The following is a 26932-nucleotide window of genomic DNA, read 5'->3' as shown; positions in this document are numbered from 1 at the left end:
ACGTCTCCCTTTCTTTAAAGAAAATAGCACACTGACATCAAATCCTCTTGAACGAAATTGTTTTATAATGTAGTGACATTACAGATTTATAGTTAAAGAAACTTCAATTTTGAAACCAACTGGTTTGTGATGAGGAAAAACAAAGTCTAAGTCATTTCAAATGATTCCATTCATCTAAAATTCAATCTTGTTGAAAGCAGCTTTTTTTTTTCCTTTAGCCAGGGTCAGTATGTACCCTTGTATATTGCCTGCAATGGCTCAGAAAGCCTTGAGTGAAACTTGTCTTCTAGGTGCCTGGACTTTGAAATAATTTCCAATTGTTCTTTAAACCTAGAAAACTACATCAAGTATTTGTAAACTCGACAAAATATTTGCCCTGAGAAAGACTTTATGAGACTTTTTATCAAACTGAAACTCAATCAAATCGTTTTTAAATTGTTTTTAATTTCCACTGCATAGGAAGTCCAAGCAAAAGCAAAGACTATAAAGAATCTCCCTGCCTTTAATTGTCATGTTCCTGCTTGAGCTCAATGGCATTTTTTTAAATTTTAAAGAGGAATTATCCTAGGCATCGTGTGCTAGTCCTGCTGTGAAGGGCCTAAATTGTGAGAAACGGGGTTGGTTGATTACACAAAGTTGATTACACTTCAGATTCAGATGTACGTAGGGCTTGGGAGGAGATTAATCAATCTCTTGTTAACCCTCTTCTCTGGCCTCTGGGGAGCACAAGGTGGAGTCCTCTTCAAAGTTCTCATGGCATGGGCATAGTGCTGTATTCTGTTTCTCTGTACCTTACTTGCTCTTCAAGAACATAAAGTCATTGAGAGAAGTAATTATATTATTTATTTATTTGCTTGCTTGTCTGCTCATCTGTTTTTCTGACTTTGGATACAACCGAGCATGCCATGTGGCTATTTGTTGATTCAGGTTTTCACTGTGTGCCCTTTATAATGCCAGGCACTAAATGCTGGCTCTAAGATACAGCTACAAGAAAGGTCACGTGCTCTCAGGGAACCTACCTCAGAGAGACAGACTTGAAGGCCAAGGGGTTTCTGTTCAAGGAGAACACAAGACAAGGAAGGCATGCCCAGGTCTGTGAGGGCACAAGGAAAGGCTCTGCTATTCAAGAGACCCATCTTGCAGAATGAAAGGTCCATAGAAGAAGTCATGTACCAAACAGCACTGAAGGAGGAGAACATGTGGGGGCTTGTGATGTTTGTATGCTTAGAGCTGCGGAAACTGAACTAGGAAAGGGTTCTCAACATGGATGGAGTCCTGCCCATCTAGGACCACCTACTGTACTAAGAAATCCAGACTTCATTCTGAGGTACTTTGGAAGCCAAAGAAGAATCATGAAATTGGGACAGCAAGCTGCATTGACATTGACAAAGATAACTTCAGTGGCAAGAAAAAAACAAAACAAACATAAAGTCCCCACAGGTGTCTTTGGAGAAGAGGGACAGGGAAGGGGGACAAGACTAAATGCAGGAAGATCAATGGGGGTTGTTGTCACAGTCACCATTCAATGATAACAACATATAGTGGCCTTCCTATTTGTAGTTTCTTCATCTGCAAATCTGGTCAACCATGTATGGAAAAATCTTAGGGAAAAATTTTTTCACCTCTACTTAACATGTACAGACTTTTATTGTCATTATGCCCTAAACAATACAGTACGACAACTATTTATATAGTACTTCTATTATGCTACTCTTATTGTTTAGATGTGAGTTGTCTCCCAGAAGCTCACATGTGAGACAAGGCAAGAAGGGTCAGAGGAGAAATGATTGAGTTATAAGAGTGTTACCCCAATCAGTGAATTCATCTCCCTGATAGGGATTAACAGTGGTAACTGAAGTAGTAGGGTGTGGCTGGAGGAGGTGGGAATTGGGCATGGCTTTGGGGTATCTATTTTCTATCTGGAGAGTGAAGACTCTCTCTCTTCTGAGTATGATATGAGCTGCTTCCCTCCGCCACACTCTTCCACCCTGATGTACTGCCTTACCTTGAGCCCAGAGGAATGGAGTCAGCCTTCTCTGGATTAAGACCTCTGAAACCCGAGTCCTCAAGTAAACTTTCCTTCCCTAAAATTGTTCTGGTTGGATCCTTTAGTCACAGTGGCAAAAAACCCCTGACTAAAACTACTAGGTATTATAAGTAATCCAGAAATGACTTAAAGTATATCAGAGAATATGTGTAGGCCGTGTGCAAATACTATGCTATTTTATTTAAGAAATTTAAGCACCAATAAATTTTGGTATCCTTGGGGATCCTGGAACCATTCCTCCAAGGATACCACAGGAGGGTTGCATGTTCCTGCTCTGCCAATCCATCCTGTATTCAAATTATTTTGTTTAGTGCCTATTCAATGTGAGGATTTTGACATATATCTAAGAATTTTAATCTGTATTTCAAGTTTATAAGATAAGAACTATACTTATTTTGGCTCTCTAGAAACTGAGACTCAGAGTGACACTATGCAAAGGTTAAATGACCTGCCCAAGATCACACACATCTTAAGTGTCAGCCTTGGGATTCAAACTCTCTTGTACCAAAGGTTTTTATATCATAGTTGTCAATATTTGCTGAATGAGAAGCAGTATAATTTACTGGGAAGAAGAGTAGATTCTTTTTTTTCTTTTTCTTTTCTTTTCTTTTCTTTTTTTTTTCTTTCTGTTTTTGGCACTAGGGATTGAACCCAGGGGCACCTAACCACTGAGATACATCCATAGCTCTTTTTATTTCTTATTTTGAGACAGGGTCTTGCTAAGTTGCTTAGGGCTTCACTAAGTTTCTGAGGATGGCTTTGAACTTGCAATCTTCTTGCCTTAGCCTCCCAAGTCACTGGGATTACAGGTATGCGCCACTGTAGCCGTCATAGAATAGAAGAGATCAAGATACCTAGATCAGGTGTTGCTTTTTACTTTGTTCTGTCACCTCAGGGGAATCACTTCATTTCTGTGGACCTTACTTTCTGTATCAGCAAAATGTTCATATGTTCCCTCCAGGTCAAGTTCTATGATTTTCTGAATCAAATTACATCCTATATACATCCAATAAACATCCTATGTTTAGGATGTCGATCATTCCAGTTTGTGGAGACTAAACATACTCAGAAGCAAGATGGAGGAGGTGGTAGGGGAAATTTTGAAAAGTGTTATGTTTGGAAAATATAATAAAGCAAATATTGCCCGTGTTTATGTCTGGTTTCCTCAGCAAAGGAAAAGACACATTCCAACTTAATTCTAAAGTAATCATTTTTCCCCAATGAAGGCCATGTGGACAGGTGTATCTGTTGAGAAGAAAAGACAAATAATGGGTTTTTTTCTGTTTGGTTTTTTGGGGGGTTTTGTTTGTTTTGACATCAGTTTCAAGTAATGTAACTGGTCTTCCTTCTAGACTAAATTTACTGGTTAAGTTGAAATAAGTTACAAGGCCATAAAATTTCTGAAGAAAGTGTCAAAAAGTGGAACTTTGATATGAAAATGAATTTCTTTAAGGAACAAACATCACTAGTTTGAAGAGCAGAGAATTCTGACCCTTTGGGAGATTTTTTTTTTTCCAAGTCAAATAACATACCATGAACAGCTTTCATCTCAAAGCCTCGTGGGGTTGGATTACCATATCATGCTAAGTGTGCAAATTTTTAAATAAAATATTCCATGCAATGCCATACCTCAGGGGAGACTTCTGTGATTCCAAATTGGGATAAGCTTTGATGTAAAACATTGATGTTAAGTGAACGCAACACTTCCTCGGATGGCAGAGCGTCAGAAATTCCTGCTTTTCTGTTTATGGGAGACACAAATAGTTCAACACTGTTTTTCTTTTCCTAGTAAAAGCAGATTATTTGTAGGTGTTATAGACATTTTAAGCAATGTTGTATAATATTTTCCTTTGGAAACATTACAGAAAATCATAACCCTGGAATCCTTAAAGTTTCCTGGAGTTCACATTGGTCTGTTATTCTCTGATGGAGTTAATATTATCAGTCTGACATCTAAATTCTTTAAATGGCCTCCTTCTAGTTAAGTGGCTCTCCAGAATTTGGAATTTTGTATTTCTTTAGATATTGGTTTATTTTCCATTTCATATTTTTCAGTTTTGGAATATTTTGTTCAGATGCTCCCTGAGTAGTTATGTTTAAAGAAGTGTTTTAAAATCAAGGGAATTAAATAGAAGCAGATGTAATAGCAATAGTGGACACCACCACTATTCTCTGTGTTTTCCTCGTGACTTTGTGAAGGTAAAGGCTGCACTAGCCAAGGCTAATATTGCTAAATGAAGTCCCTTCCTTGACTTGGTTCACCTCAGACATGTCACATTTTAAAAATCAACCCTTTGGAAGAAATGCATATATGCATTGGTATGATACTTTTCCTATTAATATTACCTCACTAGCCAAAAATGGAGACAGATTTCTTACCATAAATGAACAATATGCCACATACACAAAAAACAAACACCAGACAAAAAGTACCATTGACATGAAAACATTCTCTTTTACAACTTAAACAATACAATTATAAAAAGAAATTATTGTTAGTCTTTTCTTTTTGTCACATAGTGTTCTCTTTTGCTAGAAAATTTTCTTTGCATGCAATTTATCAGAAGTTCACCCATGTATAAAATGAAGAATTGATGTACTACTAGCAATCCAGAAAAAGATTCTGTGTTAGTAGGAACAACAGACAATGACAATCAATATTTACACTGACATGAAATATACTTATGATAATTTATTAAATAGCTTATAACCTAATAACAATAGAAGGATAGAACATTTGTTTTATGTGTGGCATGCTCCTGTGTTATTTCATTAAAACAGTCACAGGAGATGGACATTATGGTTATCTCCATCTCACAAACATAAGTGGTTTGTCCATGATCACCCGTCTGGGACTGCCATGCTAGCTAGCAATGGAGTGTGGTTCTTCTTGTCTGTCTCCAAAGCACATGTTCTTCATCACCCTGCTCTGCTGCTTCAGGTATTATAACTCTGCTCACTATAATAACTACTTTTAACAGTGCTACCAACAGTTTCCAAGGATAGATATATCCTTCTCCAGGTGTGGCAAATCCTCTTTCATCTCTGAAAACAACTATTATGTTCATTTAGTCTTTACGCATAAAAGTATATCTTAATTACATATGTGTGTGCATGTGTGTGTCTATGTGTATATATAAAAAATCTATATCTAGATCCAAGATCTCTGTAATACCTAAATCTTCTCACTTGAGCAAGATATGCTCTGGACATCATAACCTACTTTATTCTTAAAGGATATTAGAAAATGCTGTTTGTCCTCTTCTGTGAAACTGAAATGAAACTTTATCTTTTTAAAAAACCTTATTTAGTCTCAGAAAATGGTTAGCTCACAGAAGAAAGCATTTTCTGGGGAATGAAACAACTCATCCTCCACACGCTGAAAAATGAAAAGAAACATAACTCTAAATCAAAACAAAAAGCAATTTCTTTTCATAGTTAGGAACACAGATGTGGAGACAGTGGAAGGTTGAGCTCAAGCAGGAACATGACAATTAAAGGCAGGGAGATTCTTTATAGTCTTTGCTTGGACTTCCTATGCAGTGGAAATTAAAAACAATTTAAAAACGATTCAAAAATTCTAAAGTCCCTTTTCATATGAACCTTAGGGATTAGATTTTACAAAGAAAAAAGATCATCTGATCTGAATTTGACCTCCTCCCCTTTTTTCCCCTTTGCTCACATGCCCCTCCAAGTTGTAGATGGGAACATGTAGTTAGATGATATTTAACATCCAGCTTCCCAAGCACTAAGGAAGGAGACAAAAGAATGGATATGGATGATTGACAGTTAGGTCTCACGTGGGGTATATGCAGAGCATTTCTGGGTTTACCTGATCCCCACTTCAGATGCCCATCCAATTTTTCTCTTGGCTTTTTTGAACTATCAATGCTTACATTCCATTTGGGCTGCTGTCTGCAAGGACTAGTTCTTCTTTATTCGAAGTCCTCTGCCTTGTGTATTCTTTATCCATCATTTTCTATTGATATGCTAGAAGGGGTTTTCGTTGATACTCTCTGGAAATAGTGCTTTACCTAATACAGAGCTCCAAAGGGGAATATTTGAGGAGTAGTTTCAAGTTAGTAAGGTGAGTTTTGGGAACCCTTTGTTCATATTTACCAGGGTACCCAGTCTTGAACTATAACAGGGTTGACAAACTTTTCCTGAAAAGGGCCAGACGGTAAATAGTTTAGGCTTCATGGGCCAAACACTTGAGTTGCAATTATTCTTATCTCATGCTGTACATATGAAAGCAGCCAAGGTGAATGAGCGGAGGTGACTTGCTCCACTCAGTCAATGAAACATTGTTGTAAAAATAGGTAGTATGCAGGAATTGGCTTATGAGCTATTAGAACTACACCATGAGTACTTAGATGACATAAGAAACAGCTTGAATTCTGGGAACATGGGTGTAGGTATCTTACAATGAGGCGGTTGATGTGCACTTGCTGGGGTAGGAGTCCTAAAGCTGCAGGCACTCCTTGGTGGAATATCCGAAGCAGGGTTATGTTCAGCTTGTTTACATCCATTTGCAGTGTCTAGAAAAGAAAAACAAACAAAAAAGAAAATTTCAAATTTTAGTAAGTTTCTGGTTTAGGATAGTTGGTTCCTGACTGATGACTGACCACAAAAATTTCTGTGACTATTAAGTTCACACTCTGGGTACTTTATTGAATTTTCATGGAAATATAGCTGTATGGATATTTTATGTGAATTTTAATTATGGGATAGCACAATTTGTCTAACTATTTTCAAAAAACACAAATAAAGGGACAATTCATAAAGAATTTCATGGCAACATGCTGTGGGTTTATTTTGCTTTTGTTCAAGTCCAGATGGAATCTGCGGCCAAATACATTTCAGCTATCCAAGCTGAAGGACGTATTTAATTTGTGTTCACAGTTACAGAGACAAAGATGCTGTGTAAGTTCTATAAAGACTGAGTTGGCAGTTTCTCTATATAGTAGTCTGCTGCCGGTGCAAGGCAAATAAATGAAGTGCAATAATGATTTGCAAACTCTTGTAAAGTCCAGGGTACTGATGCTTTGGTCTAAGGTAAATGATTTATATTCAATGTTTGGAAAAATGTCAAAATGTTAAAAAGTTCCTAAAATACAAATCAACTTGTGATATTAGTTAAGATAGCCTTAATTTAAGTCTTGAGTACTATTACTACAGTTAAATCATGATCTGGTTCACTATGTATTTTCAAGAATGCATTTTAGTAATTTGAGATAGATACTTTCCAGGTAGGCAAACCAAATCTTTATGCATTTCATGTGTCCTTAGAATGCTGAATTCACTGATTTGACCATAATAGATTCTCAGTAGCTATTGGGTGCTGCAATATCATATCTTCTATAAAATGGGGCACACTTCTAAGGACACGCTTCTCTGATAAAGAGGCTGGCTTACAAGTGCAACCTATTATAGAGTAGGGATTCTTAAACTGAGCCTTCTCTCAAGGAAAATGATACTGCTTTGAGAATTTGTAGTCTTGTTAGGAAATAACATATCTTCTATACATCAAGTTTTTTAGTTAGTACAAAACAAGTGACTGGAAACTAGACCAAATGCCCAATGCCACAGGAACCTCAAGCAGTTTGGGAAGGTAAAATAGAATGATTCTGGGTCAAGATGGAAGGCTTAGCTAAATATCCAGACTACATTTGCTCCTGAGGATCTCTTAATGATTTCATAGGGGCAGGGACCCTGGGGCTTGGTCACATTAGGAAGCTGAAACTGGACTCCTTGCAAAGAATTGGGCAGAATCATTGTAAAACGATTTCTAACAGCCCAAGAGGCAACAACTTGCTTCTAGGGAAGGGAAAAGGAAAATTGTGTTGGTGAAAACACAAGTTGAAAAGCAACCTGGAAGCAACATTTAGAAAATATATTTGTTTTTATTATATTTCAATTAAAACAACAGAAATTTATTGTCTCAGAGTTCTAGAGGCTAGAAGTCTGAATCAAGGTATGTTTCCTCTTTAATCTGTAGGTGAGAAACTTCCCTTGGGTCTTCTAGTTTCTATTATTGGCCAGCAGTTTTTGGTATGTGACTTGAACATGCACCCCTCCAATCTCTGCCATTGTCATCACATGGCCATCTTCTCCCTGTGTGTCTACATAATGTCTTCTGAGTGCTTGTACTTATATTTTCCCTTTTAATAAGGCCACTATAGTCTTACTGGATTAGGAGCCTAACCTATTCCAGTATACTCCACTTAAACTAATTATGCCTGAAAACACTATTTGCAAATGAAGTCCCATCGTCAGGTATTGAGGAGTTAGAAATTCAACATATATATTTTGAGGGGACACAAATTAACTCCAAACAAGGAAAATGTTAGAAATCTGAGCAAAGACATTGTTAACATATAGACAGAGAATTGACCAAGAACTTCAATAATTTTACATGTTTTCCTTCAAGCTTTGAGTTGATACATATTGGAGGTTCACATGAGTCCTTTGGTCTGAAGCCAGGTAGGTGTGATAGAAGTATAACTCCATTTCAAATCTGGGTTCAGGTATGGAGCTTATTGTGGGTAAAGGCAGTGAAAGTGTAAAGGTGAACCCAAGCAAGACCTAGAAGAATTTACTCACAAGTTGGAAGGGACCCTCTGTTCTAGATTCACTTCACCACATGCAACATCAGTTTCTACTGGACTTGGGCAAGGTGATTTCTGTCTCAATGTGATCCTCTTCCGGAGAGCAATAGTTTTTTTTTAACAACTATCTCCTCCTCCTCCTCCTCTTCTTCTTCTTCTTCTTCATCTTCTTCTTCTAATGGACATAATACCTTTTTTGTTTGTTTGTTTGTTTGTTTTTTATGTGGTGCTGAAGATCAAACCCAGGGCCTCACACATGTGAGGCAAGGACTCTACTGCTGAGCTACAACCCTGGTCCCAGAGAGTAATATTTTTATTAAATAAAAACCATCTAATGGTACACAAATGGTTGCTCTATTATTCTTTCCACTTTTCTATAGCCTAAAATGTTTCCAACATATAACATCATAATTTAATGCAGAAAGCAAAACTTGAGCTAAACCTTGAAGGGCCAGTAGGATTTGAAAAGGCAATAATGAGGAAAAACAGTGTTATACTTTTAAGCATGATTCATATATCTACCTGGGAAACCCAGGTTAGTCAGCTGGTGGCTTTGAGAATCAGAAGCTTCCTTTCCTCAAGCAACTGCTTTCTATTCTGCCAGGCTGTGGAAGCTGTCAGAGACTGTCTATTCCCTTTCCTTTGCAAGATCAAAGAAAGGTTCATCAAATGGATTTCCTAAAACATCGGGGATTGCCACTTAACTTCTGGCTTACCATCAGTGTTTTTCAGTCAGGGTGAGTAGGCAGGCCATGCCTTAGATCCCCAGGGTCAGGATTTGTAGCCAACAGTCTGCGCTGGGAACTGAGAGTCAAGGAGGTTGTGTGTACACTTGAGAACTCAATTCCCAGGGCCATGATTAACTGTGGCTTGTAACTGTGGAAACAGTATTAAAGTCTCAGACTATCAAGGTAAATGGGAAGTGAAATAGGAACTCAAGATTAAAAATCACTCAAAAAAGTAAAAGCTTGCAAGAAGGTAAAAGCTGTGCATTTGAGACAGAAATTTAGACGATGCAACTAAAGTGGAGTTGAAGTAATTAGTTGAAATTGAAATAATCTGGCTTGTTGTATAAAAACATTTGAATAATTTGCATCAGTTCTCTGCTTGCCTGTAGCTGGATTGATTCTATGGTGAATGCATGAATTTCTGAGTATTCTACCATAAAATAGTAATGCTAAGATATAGTACACACAGATACATGTGTATTTGAGAGTCTAATATGTACAAAAGTACAATTTAGGATAAAGAAAGGATTCTGGAAAAAATGAGAGTGTTATTTCACATAAGATTACTTGGAGTTAATGAATGTATGCTATCCACTTCCCCCCCAAAATACTGGAAATGTACAACACCTCCTCACCTACTATATGAAATCACAACAATGATAGAATACAAATTCCCAAGGAAATAATAAGGTCACAGCTTTCAAGTTACCATACAACAGTGCAAGATATATTTTAGTCTGAATTCTAAACCCATTGGATCATTTCTATCCTTTAAACACAAATGATTTAGGATTTTAATTTCAAAGAAATGAAAATGTTCTTTCTAAATGCAAAATGCTAAGCCACTTTACAGTCGCAAATAATGCAAATGGAGTTTCAAACACTTATAGTTTGCATCTGGAGTGTCCCCCAAAGGCCCATGTGCTGAAGGCTTAGTCCCCAGCCATGGCATCATGGGGAGGTGGTAAAACCTTAAAGAATTAGGGCCTAGTAGAAGCAAGTTAGGTCATAGGGGGGCCCATGGAAGGGATATTGGAATGCTGTCTTCAGTCCCTTTGTGTCTCTTTTTTGCTTCCTGGCTACCATGTGGTGAGCAGTTTCTTCTGCCACATACTCCTGCCATGATGTGCTGCCTTGCCACATGCTCAGAATCACTAGACCAACTGACCATGGACAGAAACCTCCAAAACATGAGCCAAGATAAGACTTCACTCTCTACTAGCTGAAAATTGAGTAAGAGAAAGCTGATGAACAGACCATAGATGGACAATTGAGTGCTTTTACTGATATCATATATATATAAACATACAAATAAATATAATAAAAATTCAAGGTTTCAAACTCAATTTCTATATAAATTTATTGGGTCTCTGCTTTGTTAAGGGGTTTTGGAGTCATTTCCCGTACTACTGTACTCCCTCATAATGGAAAGAGCACTTTGTATCAAGACTTTCTTCCTTTGGTCACTAGACTGTTCATTAAACTAGTTAAAGCCATGTGCATCAGATATAAATCAGACTGACAGGGCTGATTAGAATATAGCACTTGGATTAGGCAGCAGAATTATGTTTGAACTGTAGGTGATTGGTTTTTAGCCTTTTATTTTTAAAGGGTGATTGAATTATTTTTGCATGGGAGGGGGGCAGTTTGTCCCCTCCTGATGTTATTAGGCAGCATAGTCTGTCCCTTAGTGACACCCAGTAAGGGTCAGGATTATATTCACTGACCCAGTTAGGGGGAGGAAGGCCAAATAGCCATCTCTTTCCCTTTTGAGATATCCTCAAAGCCCCTAACAGAAGTGCTGTCTCAATTCCCAAGAATGACAAAAGGACCCAGCTTTCCTAACCACCAAAACCTGTCAGGAAGAACCCACCCACTTCTTTCTAACTTTAATGTACCCTCTCTGTTACCTGGAATCTTTTCACTCTTGGCCAATTCGAACTTGCCCTTTATGGTTAGCAGCTGGATTGGCAAGTGATTTCTAGAAGTAAAAGCAAAGATTTCTCTGTTTATGCCTCTAAACTGAGTAGAAATCCCCTCATCTGTCACAGGTATTTTATACTGCCACCCAGGCCCCCCTTATAACTTGGCATTTGTACATAGTATGTACAAATGTACATACTAGTGAATTTTATTTCATGTTTCAGAGTCTTATGCCTGCTTCTCTCTATCTGAATGTTCTATTTACATGTCAAACTCATTGTTACTCAAACTGAACGTATTTTTTTTCCCTCTTTCTTCCTGTCCATAACCAAAGTTGCTTGTTTTCTACTTTTATATAATGTGACAAAGTACCACATTTGGAAGTTATGTTGACTCTTTTGTCCTTATTCTTAACTCCACCATTATGGCATCCAATTAGTAATCAAGTTCTGTCTATTCCACTTTTTCAATATCTCTTTGAGTGGTGAACCCATCTTCTCCTTATCTATATTTCCATTATCTTTCTTCAGACATCCTGGCCCCAAGCCTATCATGTCCATTGGACTACTTGAGTAGAGTCATGAAGAGTTGCCTACCGTTCTCCCCTGATCTCTAATTCAGTCTTCACATGGAAACCATACTTAACTGTGCAAAATGCTAACCCAATCAAGTTTTATTATGTTCAAAGTACTTTGAGGAGATCCTGTTTTCTTATGAATGGTCTTAACTCTTTTGGTTCTACAAAATTGCTCTGTCCTTCTAGTCTCCTTCCACGATTCTTTACAACACATAGTATTCCAGCCACATCTAAAGTTCATTAAAAGCCACGCACTTTCCACATTGTGTCAGTGCGTGTGTGGCTCCCGAGCAGGGCACTCTTCCTTCCTGTAGACCCCACACAAAGACCTTTCTCTCAGTCTTCCCTGACCTCTCTTCTCTCTTCCTTTGCTTGTACTGTTCAGTTTTCCAATAGTACCATATTGGACTTCAGTTATTTTGCTTGTTTACAGTTTTATAACAAAAATGACCTTATCATAAAAAAATTTAAGGTTCGGAAAGATATATGGTAAAAAGTGAAAATATGTTTATTGTTCCTAACCATTCACCTAAATCCCCAGAAACAACATTGCTAACCATTTTTTTGTCTCCTTCCAAATATTTTTATGTGTATATTACATAAAAACAAAATGTGTACATTATACATCATATCTCTTACTATGAAATAAAAATTGGATTAAATCACACATATTGTTCCACAAGTTGTTTTTCTATTTATTATATCTGGGATGTATTTCTATATTTAAAACATGCCATCATGAAATATGTTTTGATTTTCATCTAATAATTTGTTATTTTTAACAGATTAGTTTATTTACTTTTATTATTTTAACAGATTTAGCTGTGCTTCATTACTTAAGTTATTACCTTTGTTTATTCTTTATTTACTTAGTTTTTTATGTTTTGATATATGTTGTAATATGTTTTGCTTTTGTTTTTCTGTTTTCTGCCTATACTGTCTATAATTATAACATTTAAAATGCATGATAATATATTTAAACCTTTATTTCTTAATTTATGGAATTTAGAAAGTGTTTATTAACTTCTGCCTTAAAAAATGAGAAAATATACACTTCTTCCCACCAATTCTTGTGATGATCTCCCAGTTTTTGGAAGGGTATTACTTGTATATTGTAATGTTTTGTGATATTTACATTATATTCTGTGCAATGAAGGCTATTCATAGTTCTGAATAATTAATATAAGTGAAAATAAAGTGACATTTTTCATTCTCAGGCAGTTAAGAATGAGGGTGCCTTCTTTACTCTATCTCTGTTCTGTTTACTAGCTGGATGGGTCCAGCATGACCTTAAAGCTGCATTGAAAACTGTGGAGTCACCAAAGGAAGACATCTGAGCCACATATCAGTGCATTAAGCAGAGACACGGTCCAACAACACTCATTAAAAAGTGACTTGAGTTAAAAAGACATTCTTATTGTATTAAACCACACGATAGGGGGTTGTGTTAGCATTATTTACCCTGATGAATATACAGTTGCTTCTCAGAATTCATGGGTGATTTGTTCTAAGATTCTCCAAGGACACACTATCTGCAGATGTTCAAGGTCCTTATATATAATAGGCTAGTATATGCATATAACCTACATAATTTACTGGCTTTATTTTTGGATGTACTAGGGATTTAACCCAGGGGAACTTTACCACTGAGCTACATCCCCAGTCCTTTTTATTTTATTTAATTTTTTTATTTGAGACAGGGTCTTGTTAAGTTGCTGAAGTTCTCACTAAGTCCCCCAACCTGGCCTTGAACTTGTGATCCTCCTACCTCAGCTTCCAGAGTTTATTGGACTATAGATGTGTGCCACCATGCACTTTAAATCATCTTTTGATTACTTATAATTTCTAATACTATGTAAATGCTATCTATAGTAATAGTTGATATACTATATTGCTTAGGAAATAATGGACAAGAAAAAAGTCTATATATGGGCTAGGATTGTGGCTCAGCGGTAGACACTCGCCTAGCACAGGTGGGACTGGGTTCGATTTTCAGCACCACATAAAAATAAAAAGGCATTGTGTTGTGTCCATCTACAAAAAAAGATTCTCTCTCTCTCTCTCTCTCTCTCTCTCTCTCTCTCTCTCTCTCTCTCTCTCTCTCTCTTAAAAAAAGTCTAAACATATTCAGTACAGACACATGCATTTTTCAAATATTTTCCATACAGAGTTGGTTGAATGGGAGAATGTGGGATCTTCAGATATGATAGGCTGCTTATATTCTGTAAGTATAATCTCTGTAGTTCTATAGTATTAGTTATAATATATTTAAACAAATTCAGTGTTTGTGATCAGTCTTTCCTCTTCTTCTTTCTTTTCCAGAAGAATATCTCCATTCTTGAATTTTTTATTTTGACATCTATCTTATTTAGCTGGATTTCATTATCTACTACTTTCAAGTAAGCTCATGAGTGCTATATTTCCAGAAGCACTGTATGTTTGAGATTGTATTTATGGTGCTTTTAACAATAAATAACAGCTTGGTTGGATATTGAATTCTTGATTCAATTTTTATTTTTATTTTTTGCTTTTGAACTCTTTTGCTGTTATCCCAATGCCTTCTGGTATTGAAAGTTGCTGTGAGAAATATTCTGGCCTGAGGCTAGCCTGTCTGGTAGATAACTTGCTTTTTCTGCCTGTAATCTCACAGAAGTCTTTATCTTTAAAGTTAAAAAAGTCACCATGATATTTCCTTGGGTAGATAGTTTCTGTACTGTGGGGTATGCTGTTGATTGATTCTAGATTCTATTTCAGAAATTTTTTTATTACACATTTGAAGATTTTTCTTCTAAATATTTTCATCTCATCATGGGCACAATATATATATATGCAATTATATATTCCTTGTCTTTCTCTTTAACCACATTATTTTATGTACTTTTCTCTAGCCACTTGGATGTCTTTATTCGGTTGAAAATTTTTCTAGACTTGTTATCTGTATCTTGATATGCTACATTTTCAATAAAATCTATTCCACTTCTTTAATTTCTAATGTGGTTTCAATTTTTCTGATGTGTTATTATGATTACTCTCTTGCTTTTTCTGATGTGTGATTATGATCACTCTCTTGCTTTATCTTCTGAGTTCTGCCAGCTTACTCTTTATGACTGCCCTCAACAGGTGGCCTACTCACCTGAACACAGCTTCTCAAGAGCAGAGCCCTGGACTCTACACGATATATGCACTCTTAGTTGTTTTAAGCAGGAAGTGATTCAAAATTTTTAAAGTTTTTGGTCTTTTGTACCTGTTTTAAAATATTTATTTCAAAGAGTTCAGCTTCTTTTCCCTCTGAAAACCCTCATATAACTTTCTATCATACCTAAAGTAAAATTGAATTCTGTGGGCCTACACTTTATCTGACTCCTATTCTCTCTGAATCTCATTTCCTTCAAATAACTCTTTTTTTTTTCCCCAATCCCTTCAAAATCTATGCTCATTTCTTCTTCACGATCTTCTTGCTATTCACCTGCTTCTTGCTAGGAGAGTTGTTCAACATTAGTGTGGGTGACTCTTTCTGGCCTTTCAACTGACATTTTAATAGTCACTTCCTCAGAGAAGACTTCCCATTCCCAATTACATTGCCCTGATCTATTTTTCATATTACATTTAACACTAGTCTACAGTTTCTTGTTTACTTATTACTTATTATTTTATTCACTTTTTCTCTTTACTAGAATATAGCCTCCATTGATGTGGAAATTCATCAGTCTATTTCTCTGTTGTCTCTCAAAGACCTGGAATAGAACTTGGCATGTAATAGATACTTAATAAAATCTTTGTGAAATGAAGGACTACATGGATCATCATAATTAATGTTGTATATTTACTAAATGGAAGAATCTGAGTTACATGGCTGGCTTAGAAATGGTTGCAAAAACCTGAGGGCTGTGCACTTGGGAAGGTCACATTAAGGTGAGCAGTCCACCCATAATCCCTAATCATTTAAAGAATACACTGGATTCATTTTCATAATTTACATTTGATTTATAATTTATGTAGTTCTGACTGGTATTTAATATAGTTCTGATACTTTGACTAGTATACCACTAAAGAGGGAATAAAAGTCAGAAGTTAATCTTATCAGCTCTTTGAGATCCACTCTTAATAAGTGAAATCAACATTAATTTTCTGGGTTGTGTGCTATTATTTTGGTTGTAAATTAAACTTACACTTAACCAGTATTAATGTCCATTTCTTGCAACTAATTTGAGAATTTAAAAATTTATCTAATTATAAAAATTAAATATGCTTATGATAGAAGATTTAGAAAATACACTGAATTAGAAAAAAGAAATAAATATTATTTTTAATCGTTTATCTCATTATCCTTAGATAAGGTTGTAATGTTTTTCATGTTAGTTTTTTTTCTGGTATGTAGGTCATATCACATAATACAATAATTATATGTAATATGAATATATTATATATACTCATACATAATTCAAATATTTATCTATTTTAATGTGATGTCATAACTATCAAATTTCTATAGCTTTTCTCTTCTCATGATTTTAGGAGGAAACACTTGGTGTTTTATTCTGTGTGGTGGCAGCTTAAATAAAGTAATGTTGCTGGATTTTTCCTCTTTTCGGCCTCCCAAGGGGAGAAGAAGCAGGCTGGGTTATTGATGCATTTAGAATATGATACTGGGGTGTATGCAGCTCTGTAATTTTCTTTTGGGGTCTGCTTGCCTGTAAAGGTCAGACAATCTGGTCTTCTGTTTGCAGGTGCTGAAGTTGTAAAGCCTGTTTCTGCAGAAGAGGGTCATAGTTGACTAGTACTGCTTGTGACTGGTGTATAAATCTCCCTAAGAAGATGCAGTGATAGAAGAATATCATCGTCATGCCAAGTCACATCTCCAGGAACTCTACAAGCAAGAAAAGAGGCATTTTGACCTCCACAGGCCTGTTTCCTTTGTCTTTCTCAGGCAGGAGGAGAGAGAAGTTATTTCTTGTTCCATTCAAGCACAAACACTTAGTACCATAGGCTTGTTGTTACTATAATTTTTCTCATTAGTTGGCCTTGGTTTCAGCATGGGTGTCTATTGAAGTGGAAAGATCAGAAGAGAATTAAGATATGTGGTTATGATGGAAATCAGAAGCAGAGAATTTCCAAAAGAGGTTTATCAATGCAGTGGAATGCATTGGTTAAGAAAACTGTGGATCAAGAAAAGGCTACTGGATTTGTTGATGAGGAAGTAAAGAGTAACCTTGGGATAGTGATCCTCAAAATGTGGTTCATGGTCCATTGGGAGGCTAAGTGATCCTCACTGGAACTCAGGTGAAAGTACAAGTTCATCATGTTGCAATACAGGTACATTATGTACAATTGTAGACTTTCTTTTATACCCAAGGGAGGTTCATTTAATGAGTTTTAAAGGGTTAATGCAATTTGATATTAATAAACTAAAATTAGCATTTGTTAGTTTATATTGACACTTCTAAGAGGTTCTAGGGAGTGTGGTATATGAAGAAATAGGCAGATCATCAGACCAACTTTTTCTCAGAACAAAAGGACAAAAATAGGACTGTAAACAGGGAGAAAGTCTTTTTTTCTCAGTTAAGTACTTTCACCTTTATATACTAAAGCAACAGTATCTTAGGTGACTTCATCTTTCCTCCTAAGATCCCTATACTAGTGATTAGCTACCCTTTAACACATTAAATAACAATACTAGAGTTTTGATGTGATTAATATTTTGAAAACAATTGCAATAACAAGTTAATGACTTTTGCACACATTTGCTCTGTTGCAGTTATGGGCTGCAAAATCAATTAATTAGCAAATTAATTAAAAATTCATGAAGAAACTAAACAAATATTGGATTTGACTGAGAAATGATATCTAAAATTCAAATAAAGGCTAAGACCTTGTGACAAGAACAATATTCAAAACCTTTTTGAATTTTGTGCTTGCATATTTAAAAACTTTTGACTATTCTGCTTTTTAAAATTGTTAGGGAGACAGGACAAATCAACAATTTTTGTTTGTATGTTTGGAAGTTGCAGATAGGTGAGCAAATACCAAATAAGAAACTTTGCTACACTATCAAATAATAGTTAAGAATGGGTTAGCCAGAGAGGTTTGGGTTCAAACTTGGGGTTTATGTTCTTGGTCCAATTATTAACTCTCTCTGAACCTCAGTTTCTTCATCTAACCAATGTTGATGACAACTACATTGCTAGTTATGACAACTACATAAACCATTGGCTATAAAACAGCTAGAACTGGCAGACAAAACTGCTCAGTCAGCTTTGCTTAAAGATATGTCTTCAATATATATTGATGTTGAAAATTTAATGATCTACTTCTTGGGGTATTCAGAACAAGGAAACTGAAATAACAACTTTGTTGATTAAATGAAGGTCTTGAGTTTATTTACCAGAACAGTAAATAATATCAAGACATGAAGAAGTGGCCTGATTGGATTTGCAGTGTTTACATTTACTGATTTTTACATCTGTCAAGGAGTTTTAGCCGAAAGTCAGTCAGGAAGCCTACAACAGAGGAAAATGCAATGGTCAAAATAGCTTAGTTTTGCTAAAGTAGTATAATCTGGTTTTGGAGAGAATCTATATTTAAGGTCGAAGGTCAGAATGGCATGCTTTAAGAAGATTCTTTGATTTTGGAGTTTCTGCTTCTTTTCATTTTATATCCTGCCCCTTTAAACCAAGGCTGCTGTGAGCACTCACTATAAATTCCAAATTCAGGGAAGATTCTTTGTAATGTTGCATTAAATTTATAATCATCTTCCCTTTTCTTTCTTCTAATGCTACAAATTAAATATCAATAATAATAACAGAGCCAGCCTTGGTAATTTAGGTTAGAATCCCTTAGCTTATTCATTTAAAAAGCCTTTTATAACCTAGTTTTATCTTCCTTACACTAGTGTCTCTTCTATTTTAATATTACCTCTTAATTAGTGTCCTCTTTTACATTCCTCAATACATTCTTGTGAAAAGAACTCCTTTGCCTTCAAAAACTCTTAAAATTTGTCTGTTAAAAGAGGAGGTTTTATGTACAATGTGCTGAAAACTTTAAATTCAGTGTATTTTGGAGTAAGTCTCCTTCCTTATAATAAGCTATTAAAAAAAATCATAAAACAGCAAAGGTCTGGACTTTCCTAAGTACAAATTCACTGGAGGAGATAAAGCTTTCATAAATTATAAAATAATACTCTATGTACTTTTATGATATGATCATTCCTATACTGTGTGATTTTGCATTCACTTATATTTGTAAAAATATTTTTATAAGAGTTACAAACATATCTATGGGTGAAACGGAAGGAAATAGAGGTTTAATACAAAGTTATTTAGAGGCAGGAGGAAAAAAATCACGATTTAACCATGACTAGATATTATCCTGGGTACAGTAAACAAATATAATAGCAAGTTACTGGCTTTTAACAGAGTTTTCAAGTCTTGTTATTATATGTTCCAGTCAACAGAAATTTCCACCTTCGGCTCCTCTGATTATGTTTCCTATTTTGTACTAAATGTTATTTTTTTCTCAGTTATTCCTATTCCCCGTGCTCTTGTTCAGTCTATCCTGGGTGGCTCCCCCCGCCCCACCCTCTTCCTTCTGCATTTCTGATGCTAGAGGTAGAACAGAGCAGCCAACGTTTGAGTTGAAAATGGCTGGAATCAGGGCCACGCAGAAACCCCGTGTGGACAAAAACCCAACTCAGGCCACTGCTGTTTGAAAAATGAGGTCAGACAAACTCAGGTTTCTCCGTCCAGCCTCATCAAGATGACAAAACTCTAATCCTCACTGTCATGACTGCCTGAATCATGGAGCTTTCCTGAAGGGACAGAGGAGACTTACTACTATATCCAATAAGAGTCAAGACTAACCTAAGCTCAAAGAGGCATTTAAGGTTGCTTGGAAATAGATGTCCAAGGGCAAAATTATAATCACCATCCCTCCTCCCCTTACTCTGTGTCCTTGTCTGATATTGCCTCAAGCCATCAAATATATGTAAATACCACATATTTTTAAAAATGAAGTCATTACTGGCCATTGGTGCTTTATTCCAGATATGGGTAAAAGAAGGAGATGGTTACCTTTTATTTTTATGTGCTTATATTCAATCAACAGAAATATATGATTTCAGGACTTGCAAGGGATCACATGCAAAAACTGGAGCTGAAGGGGAGGGAGACCACACAGGCTCTGAAACATCAGTCTGATCACAAGGGTGGTTTGGAGTCTAACACTCCATGGAAAGATGTTATAAATTTACTTTCATTTTGAGTCCCTCCATGAAGGAGTTTATGTTTCACTTCAATGACTATAATAGGATTCTGTTTTCACTCTCCTGGTGAACTACACAGTTCTCCAAGAAACATGGTAGAATGAAGTGAGGTTTATTGGCATGTGTTTTTGAGATGCAAATGAAAATGCTTTGATTTATCATCCTTTCAACTTTTATCCCTGTTAATCTTGATTTTTCTGTCACAGTGGGAATTAACAATTTTCTGCATAACTAAAAGTGAATAAAGACAGAGTGTGGAATGTGCTTTAGTTATTGTTCTCATGGTGCTTTCATCGGCAGAAGGATATGGCAAAATAATAATAAGCATATAATTTCCCACAATGTGTTATTTTAGTGATTGGCACCTCCAGAGCCATCTCATTTCTGGAAAAGCAAGAATCTGAGAGATGTTGTCTGCAACATAACTTTAAAGCACAGCCTACTGTGCCAGCTTCATCCTGTTATTACCTCTCTGTCTTCACAGTGAGGCTCTTTTTCCTTGCAGCATGATTGGGGTCTGGCATTGATTAGGATTGCTCCATCTCTGATCTAATTATTAAGTAGTCTAATAGAAGAAGCACATGCATTGATCAGAAAAACAAAGGAGACTATATATAGCTTATTCTTCCTTGTTATAGTTAAATATAGAAATGACTAATTTCATACCAGACAGTCCAGCATCAATTATCAACATAGTAATTCACGATAGCAATTTTGAAAAGTAAATTCAAGACTGTGGAAAGCTGTAGGGGAAGATAGTTGGGCATACAAAAATAAGAGGCTACATCTTTAAAGCCTTAATTTCTTTTTTTTTTTTTTTTTTTTTTTTTTTTTTTTTCAGAGTAGAAATTAGACATTTATTAAAGGACAGCAGAAAAGACTTCTCCCGGAGGAAGTGGGGACCCAGGAGGTAGAATCCGTGGAAGTGCGGTTGTTTCCCCTTTTTATAGTTTTGGTGATGGAACGTAGGTTGGAAGGCCCGAGGGGTGGGACACAGGTGGGCCAAAGAAGTAGTCTGAGCAGGAAGGACTTCATTATCACTTCTTTGTGATGGGCTGAGACCTTTAATGTGAGTCCTCTTCATATGGAGAGGTATAGATACACTGGCATTAAAAGAAAATCAGTAATTTTTTTTCTCATTAGTCCCAAATCTTTTTGTTAAACCCCAACTCTTGCTTTGAAATTTTTGCTAAGCCTTCATTTAATATTATTACCTGCTCGTATCTCACACCAGAGATGCACTCAAAAGACTAAAACAAAACTTGGCAGCCCTATGTTTTGTGGGAAATAGAGCTTGACTCCTTGAATCTAATGATTTATTTGGGCCATCTTGACGACTGCTTTCTGCATTATTGAATCAGACAGGAAATTAATCCAATTTTATTATTAAGATGATGGAAATACCAGATGCATTATTTCTCAACATTGTTATTCATCATCAAGGACCACAGATAAAGTCAGAATTATATATAACTTGTTACCAATATCTGAACAATTATATCATTTTTAAGCACTCAGCCTAAATTTTCATTTTTCTTCCCTGTGGGCCCAAAACTTAATGTCATGCTAAGAACACAATGAGAACTTAATACATATTTAAAAAAATAAATTTAGTGTGCTAAATGTTTTGTGAGGGTTTCTATCCAAGGTTAGCCTTTCCTGTATAGATAGATTATCAATGAAGTTGTGTATAATTATTAATGAAAGCTGTAATGCTTATAAGAACAACTAAAGTTAAGAAGGTCCTTGGTTTAACAAAGGAAAACAACCAAGCTGTCACCCCTACCTGGGAATTAGGCTAGAGACATCTCATATCATAAACCTTCATTGACTAATCCCCACAGCCGATGATGATGAAAGATACCAACTAGTTTCTCAGCGAAGTCTGCATGCAAAGGTAGGTTCCCCAGGTGCCATGATTATAAAAATGTCTAGTGTAGTGACTGTAGTGACTGAGCTTATGGTGACCCCTTCCTTTTCTTTTCAAAGGAAGTCCGGTCATCTTCTCCCCAACATCAGTGCGGGAGCAACACTAAACAAAACAGAAAATATATACTTCACTCAATATTTTTTATGAAACTTTAGAGTTCTGGTCAGGTGGATGTGTTTGGAACTCAACTCTCTTTGGAATAATCATGAATTTTGCAAGAAACTCCACATGATTGTGAGTCTTCACTATTAAAATACACTGAATAATTGCATCATGTTGTCTTTTATTTTCGGACTTTGAGGCTGAAACTATTTCCCAGGATATCATGAAGGTTCTCTGCTGACTCACGTACATGCACATGAACAGATACTTACATAAATTGTAGTATTTACCCTCCTAAAGGCACAATATCAAGCATAGGATGCCCTGCTTCACCTACATGAAGGATTCTCTTACCTGTCTGGAAATTGACTGGATGTCTCGATGCATTTGCTTTCCATTTGTACTGTTCTCTGTGTTAATTCCTCACCAAAGCAGGCTGGACTGATCATAAAGCTTTCCAAGCTTGTGTGCTGAGATGAAGCCTCATTTAGTCACCTGCAGATAACTGCCTGGTACTATTTCTAGAGACAGTGCTGGTCCCAGGTCTACTGTAGCTGCCTGTGCTTTCCCAAGAGACACCCAGGTGCTTGCTGTTTTGACAGGTTACTAGCATTGAAATTCATGTGTTTTTGTTGTCATTTTTCATGATAATAAACAAAATTGTAAGATGAGAACTTTATGGCCTGTGGTGCACTAGGGATTCTTTTTTTCTTTTTGAATTTAAAAGAAAATTACACATTCACAAGCTCTTTTTATAATAAATGTAAGTTTCTTTTAAAAGTAGAACTTTTAATTTAATTTCCACCAAATTTTCCCAGATGCTAGGGACTTTACAGGTATCTCATTTTAACATGCATTGTAATTTAGGAAGCAGAGATTATTGCTAATATTTTTATTTATAGGAAAAGTAAAGTGATTTATACAAAGCACAGGTAATGACTCTGGGATTCAAATACAGGTTGGTCTGATCACAAAACTGATGATTATCCCTCCAACAATACCATATGTACACCATTGTGATTAAACACAGAGAAATTTCAGATCAATGATTATAGTAATTGTTAATTAGGGAAATATTTGGTTTAAAAAAATATGCTGGAATGAAGGTAATCAAAACATTGTCTTCAAAGAACTAAATTTATTCTGTTAGAATAAAAGAGGCTGAAGTACTTTAGGGATTCTATGAACTTATGGTGTCAGGATAATATGGCATAATTTAATAATATTGCAATAAAACTTAACCATTTATGTACTACTAGTAGCAATGTAGATTGATTTTTCTAAAAGCAAAGGGCACTGTCAAGAATCTTTAAAATGCTCCTGATCTTTGATCCAGTAATTCCAAGTCTGCATGTTTAACTTAGTGAATGACCTCAATGAATCAAATTAAATAGGTACAAAGATTTTCTTTGCAATGTTACTACACACAACCAGAAGCAACTTAAATGAATATCAATAGCCAAAAGGTTAAATCAATTATGGTATATCAGCAAGAGGTAATTGTCATCTAATACTCTCTTTCTTGCATCATGACTCTATTCTCTCTACTGGATCTCTCTAATCTGCCTTCAAATATTCTGTAATATTTCTCATATTAGAATAAACAAACCAAAATATCTCATCCAGTTGCCATGATTTTTTGTTTCTCCCCTCTTAAACAAAACATCACATTGTTCCTATTTATTGTTTCTAGTTCTGCTTCCTGCCTCCGTGTATTAGCTCCTGTTAAGCTAAACTTGGTTCTCCTCACTCCTCACCTGGAGGATCTCTCAGCAGCCTTTGACACAGCTGAGCCCTCCTCCTGTCCCCCCATACTATCTCCTCACTGGGCTTCCAGGATGCCACACTTTCTTAGGGTGGCTTCTTATTGGCCACTCCTTCTCAAGTCTCCTTTATTTATTCCTCCTCACCCTCTTGACTTTTATAAGTTATACAGACCAGTGCTCAATTCTTGGTCTCTTCTATTTTCTAGTCTCAATCAGTCCCTCTCCCTCAGAACTGGACTTATATATCCAATTGCATACTGAAATACCCACTTAGATGACTCACGTACTCAACTCCTGATTCCTATCCTATCTACCTCTCCACCAAATCTGTTCCTTCTTCATTTCTCTTCTTTTCTATAATTGGCAACTTCAGTCTTCCATGTGCTCAGAATTAAGTCATCATTCTCGCATTCTTTATGGGCCATAGCAACAGACTGACTCTTAATGGGTCTCTCTGCTTCCATTCTGCCCCTTATAGTTGATTTTCCACACAAAGCCTGAGTGATTTTTTTCCCCATGTTTTTATTGGTGCATTAGAGTCGTACATAAGGGTGGAATTCATTGTTACATATTCATATGCACACAATATAACAATCAGATTTAGCCAATATCATATCCCTTTTCTCTCTCCTTCCCCTCATTCCTTTCCTCTACTCTACTGGTCTCCCTTTGATTTCATGATATTCCACCCCCATCCCTCCCCACCTTTCTTTTCCCTTTTCCTCTCTAGCTTTCACATATGAGAGAAAACACAAGACCCCTGGCTTTCTGAGTTTCAATTCCTTTTGTTTAACCTAATATTCTCAAGGTCTATCCATTTTCCTGCAAATGACAAAATTTCATTCTTCTTTATGGCTGAATAAAATTCCATTATAATTAGATCATGTCGGTACTTTCCTAAAACCCTTTGGGGGCATCTCAATTTGTTCAGAATAAAATTAGAATGGGATATGGCCGAACTTGATCTTCCTGCTAGAATACCCCTCCCCCAATTTCTGCCACTCTTTCCTTATTTCTCTCCATTTATTCTGGTCTTCTTGCTGCTCTCTTCAAACACTCCAAGCTCCCTCTGGCCTCATGACTTTGCATGTCTCACTTTTAGAAACTCTCTCCCCAAGGGAGCTTTGCAGGCTCACCCCCTCACTTTATTCAGGTTTCTGTTCAAACACTACCTTTGCAGAGATGGCTTCTCTAATCAGGCCATTTTTAAAATATCACCTTTTCTGTAACTGTCTGTCTCTACTCTGCTCAATATTTTTTTTGTATCACTCTTCACACTGTCACTACTAAAAGGTCTGCTTTAAGAGATCAAGAATTTTGGCTGTTTTGCTTACTGATGACCCACAGAGCCTGGACAATGCTTTTACGGCCGAAGCTCCATAAATAATGTCTTTTTGAATGAATGAACAAAGCAAGTCCATGATTTAATACTAGGTGAAATAAGCATAATACAAAGTTATATATAGACTTTAATTATAGTTTCATAAATATGCTAGGTTCTGTGATGATACAAAAACATTTATTTGTGGGTGATGGGATTTGAATAAAATATGATACTGTTGGGTGAATTTGAAAGATTTTTAAAATGAAGAATCATCATGTATATTTGGGGAATGATAGCTGTCGATAGTTACAGGGAATGCAATTGCTCTTTTGGGGAAATGACTAACTTCAACCACATACCCCAGGGGAAAATAACCACAGTGATTTCAGAGTTAATACCACTCCTGTACTTTTGAACATTATCTCCCTTCTGTACAGCACACCAGTTAAGTGCAACAACTTAAGAGTCAGACCATCTGGGTCTGAAGTGTAGCTTTTCCACTTAATAGCTCGGTGAACTTGGGCTAATTACTTAGCCCTCTCAAGGTCAGTTTCTTCCTCTGAAAGAAGGGATAGTAATCTATATACTTTGTAGGATTATTAAGGGGATTAATTGAGATAAATCCTCTAAGGTATATAATGAGTGTTTTGGTGTAGATAAGAGGTGTCCCCGCAAAGCTCTTGCATGAGACAATGCAAGAGCAATCAGAGGTAAAATGATTAGATTATGAGAGATGTAACCTAATCAGTGGATTAATCCATAGAGATTAACTGGGTGGTGACTGTAGGCAGATAGGGTGTGGCTGGAGGAAGTAGGTCACTGAAGACATGACTTGGGGATTTATATTTTGTCCCTGGTGAGCAGAGCTCTCTCTCTCTGCTTCCTTGTGGCCACCTCCTGAGCTGCTTTCTTCTGCCACACCCTTCTGTCTTTGAGGTTCTGCCCTACCTTGGGCCTAGAGCAATGGAGTTGGCCATTTATGGACTAAGACCTCTAAAACCTTTAGCACCAAATAAACTTTCCTCCTCTACTTTGTTCTTGTCAGGTCTTTTGGTCCCAGTAGCATAAAAACTGACTAAAATAGTATGTTGCCTGGAATCTAATGTGCCCTCAATTAAATGTTAGCATTCGATATTTGTGTGTGTTCCTATTTCATAGATAAGGAAACTGAAACCCACAAAGGTTAAATGACAACCACTAAATGACAGACGTGGCTATTCTTCAGGAGAAAAATGAAGGTTAAACCCATTTTGTTTAGTAGGAAAAAGAATGTTTTGTCTCTTGATGAACTTTTCTATCTTATTTCTTATCTAGACCATAGTTAACTGTCAATAGTGATATATCATGAGTGATACAAATTTCAAAGTTGTGTTATTCCATTAGCTTATTTTTTCCATTTCATTTTTTCACTTGTTCTAATTAGTTATACATGACAGTAGAATGCATTTCAATTCATTGTACACAAATGGAGCACAACTTTTAATTTCTCTGGTTGTACACAATGTAGTTAGCTTATTTTAAAAATATAGATAATAAGGTATAATTGTATTAAAATACTGTAACACTTTTAAGTTTTAAATAATTTTGAGGTTCTTATATAGGGCACAGTTATGAAGAAAAACTGAATTTTTGTATTCATACTTCTATTTTATAACACAAATGAGCCATAT

General features: G+C 36.1%; 1 protein-coding gene across 1 annotated transcript in view; it reads right to left on the bottom strand.

Annotated features, from left to right (window-relative positions):
- Positions 1 to 4719: 4719 nt before the first annotated feature.
- LOC144366096 (heat shock factor protein 2-like) overlaps positions 4720 to 26932 on the bottom strand; it is a 224716-nt gene continuing 202503 nt past the window's right edge. The window contains exon 7 of the mRNA XM_078019455.1: positions 4720 to 6585. Coding sequence (XP_077875581.1) covers positions 6386 to 6585 — 200 coding nt within the window. The 3' untranslated portion in view covers positions 4720 to 6385. The remainder of the gene's footprint in view (positions 6586 to 26932) is intronic.

The sequence above is a fragment of the Ictidomys tridecemlineatus genome, chromosome 8 (genome assembly GCF_052094955.1).
Source record: "Ictidomys tridecemlineatus isolate mIctTri1 chromosome 8, mIctTri1.hap1, whole genome shotgun sequence".
NCBI classification, from domain to species: Eukaryota; Metazoa; Chordata; class Mammalia; order Rodentia; family Sciuridae; genus Ictidomys; species Ictidomys tridecemlineatus.
The sequence above is the reverse complement of the archived record's forward strand: the minus strand, read 5'-3'. Positions and strand labels throughout refer to the sequence as shown.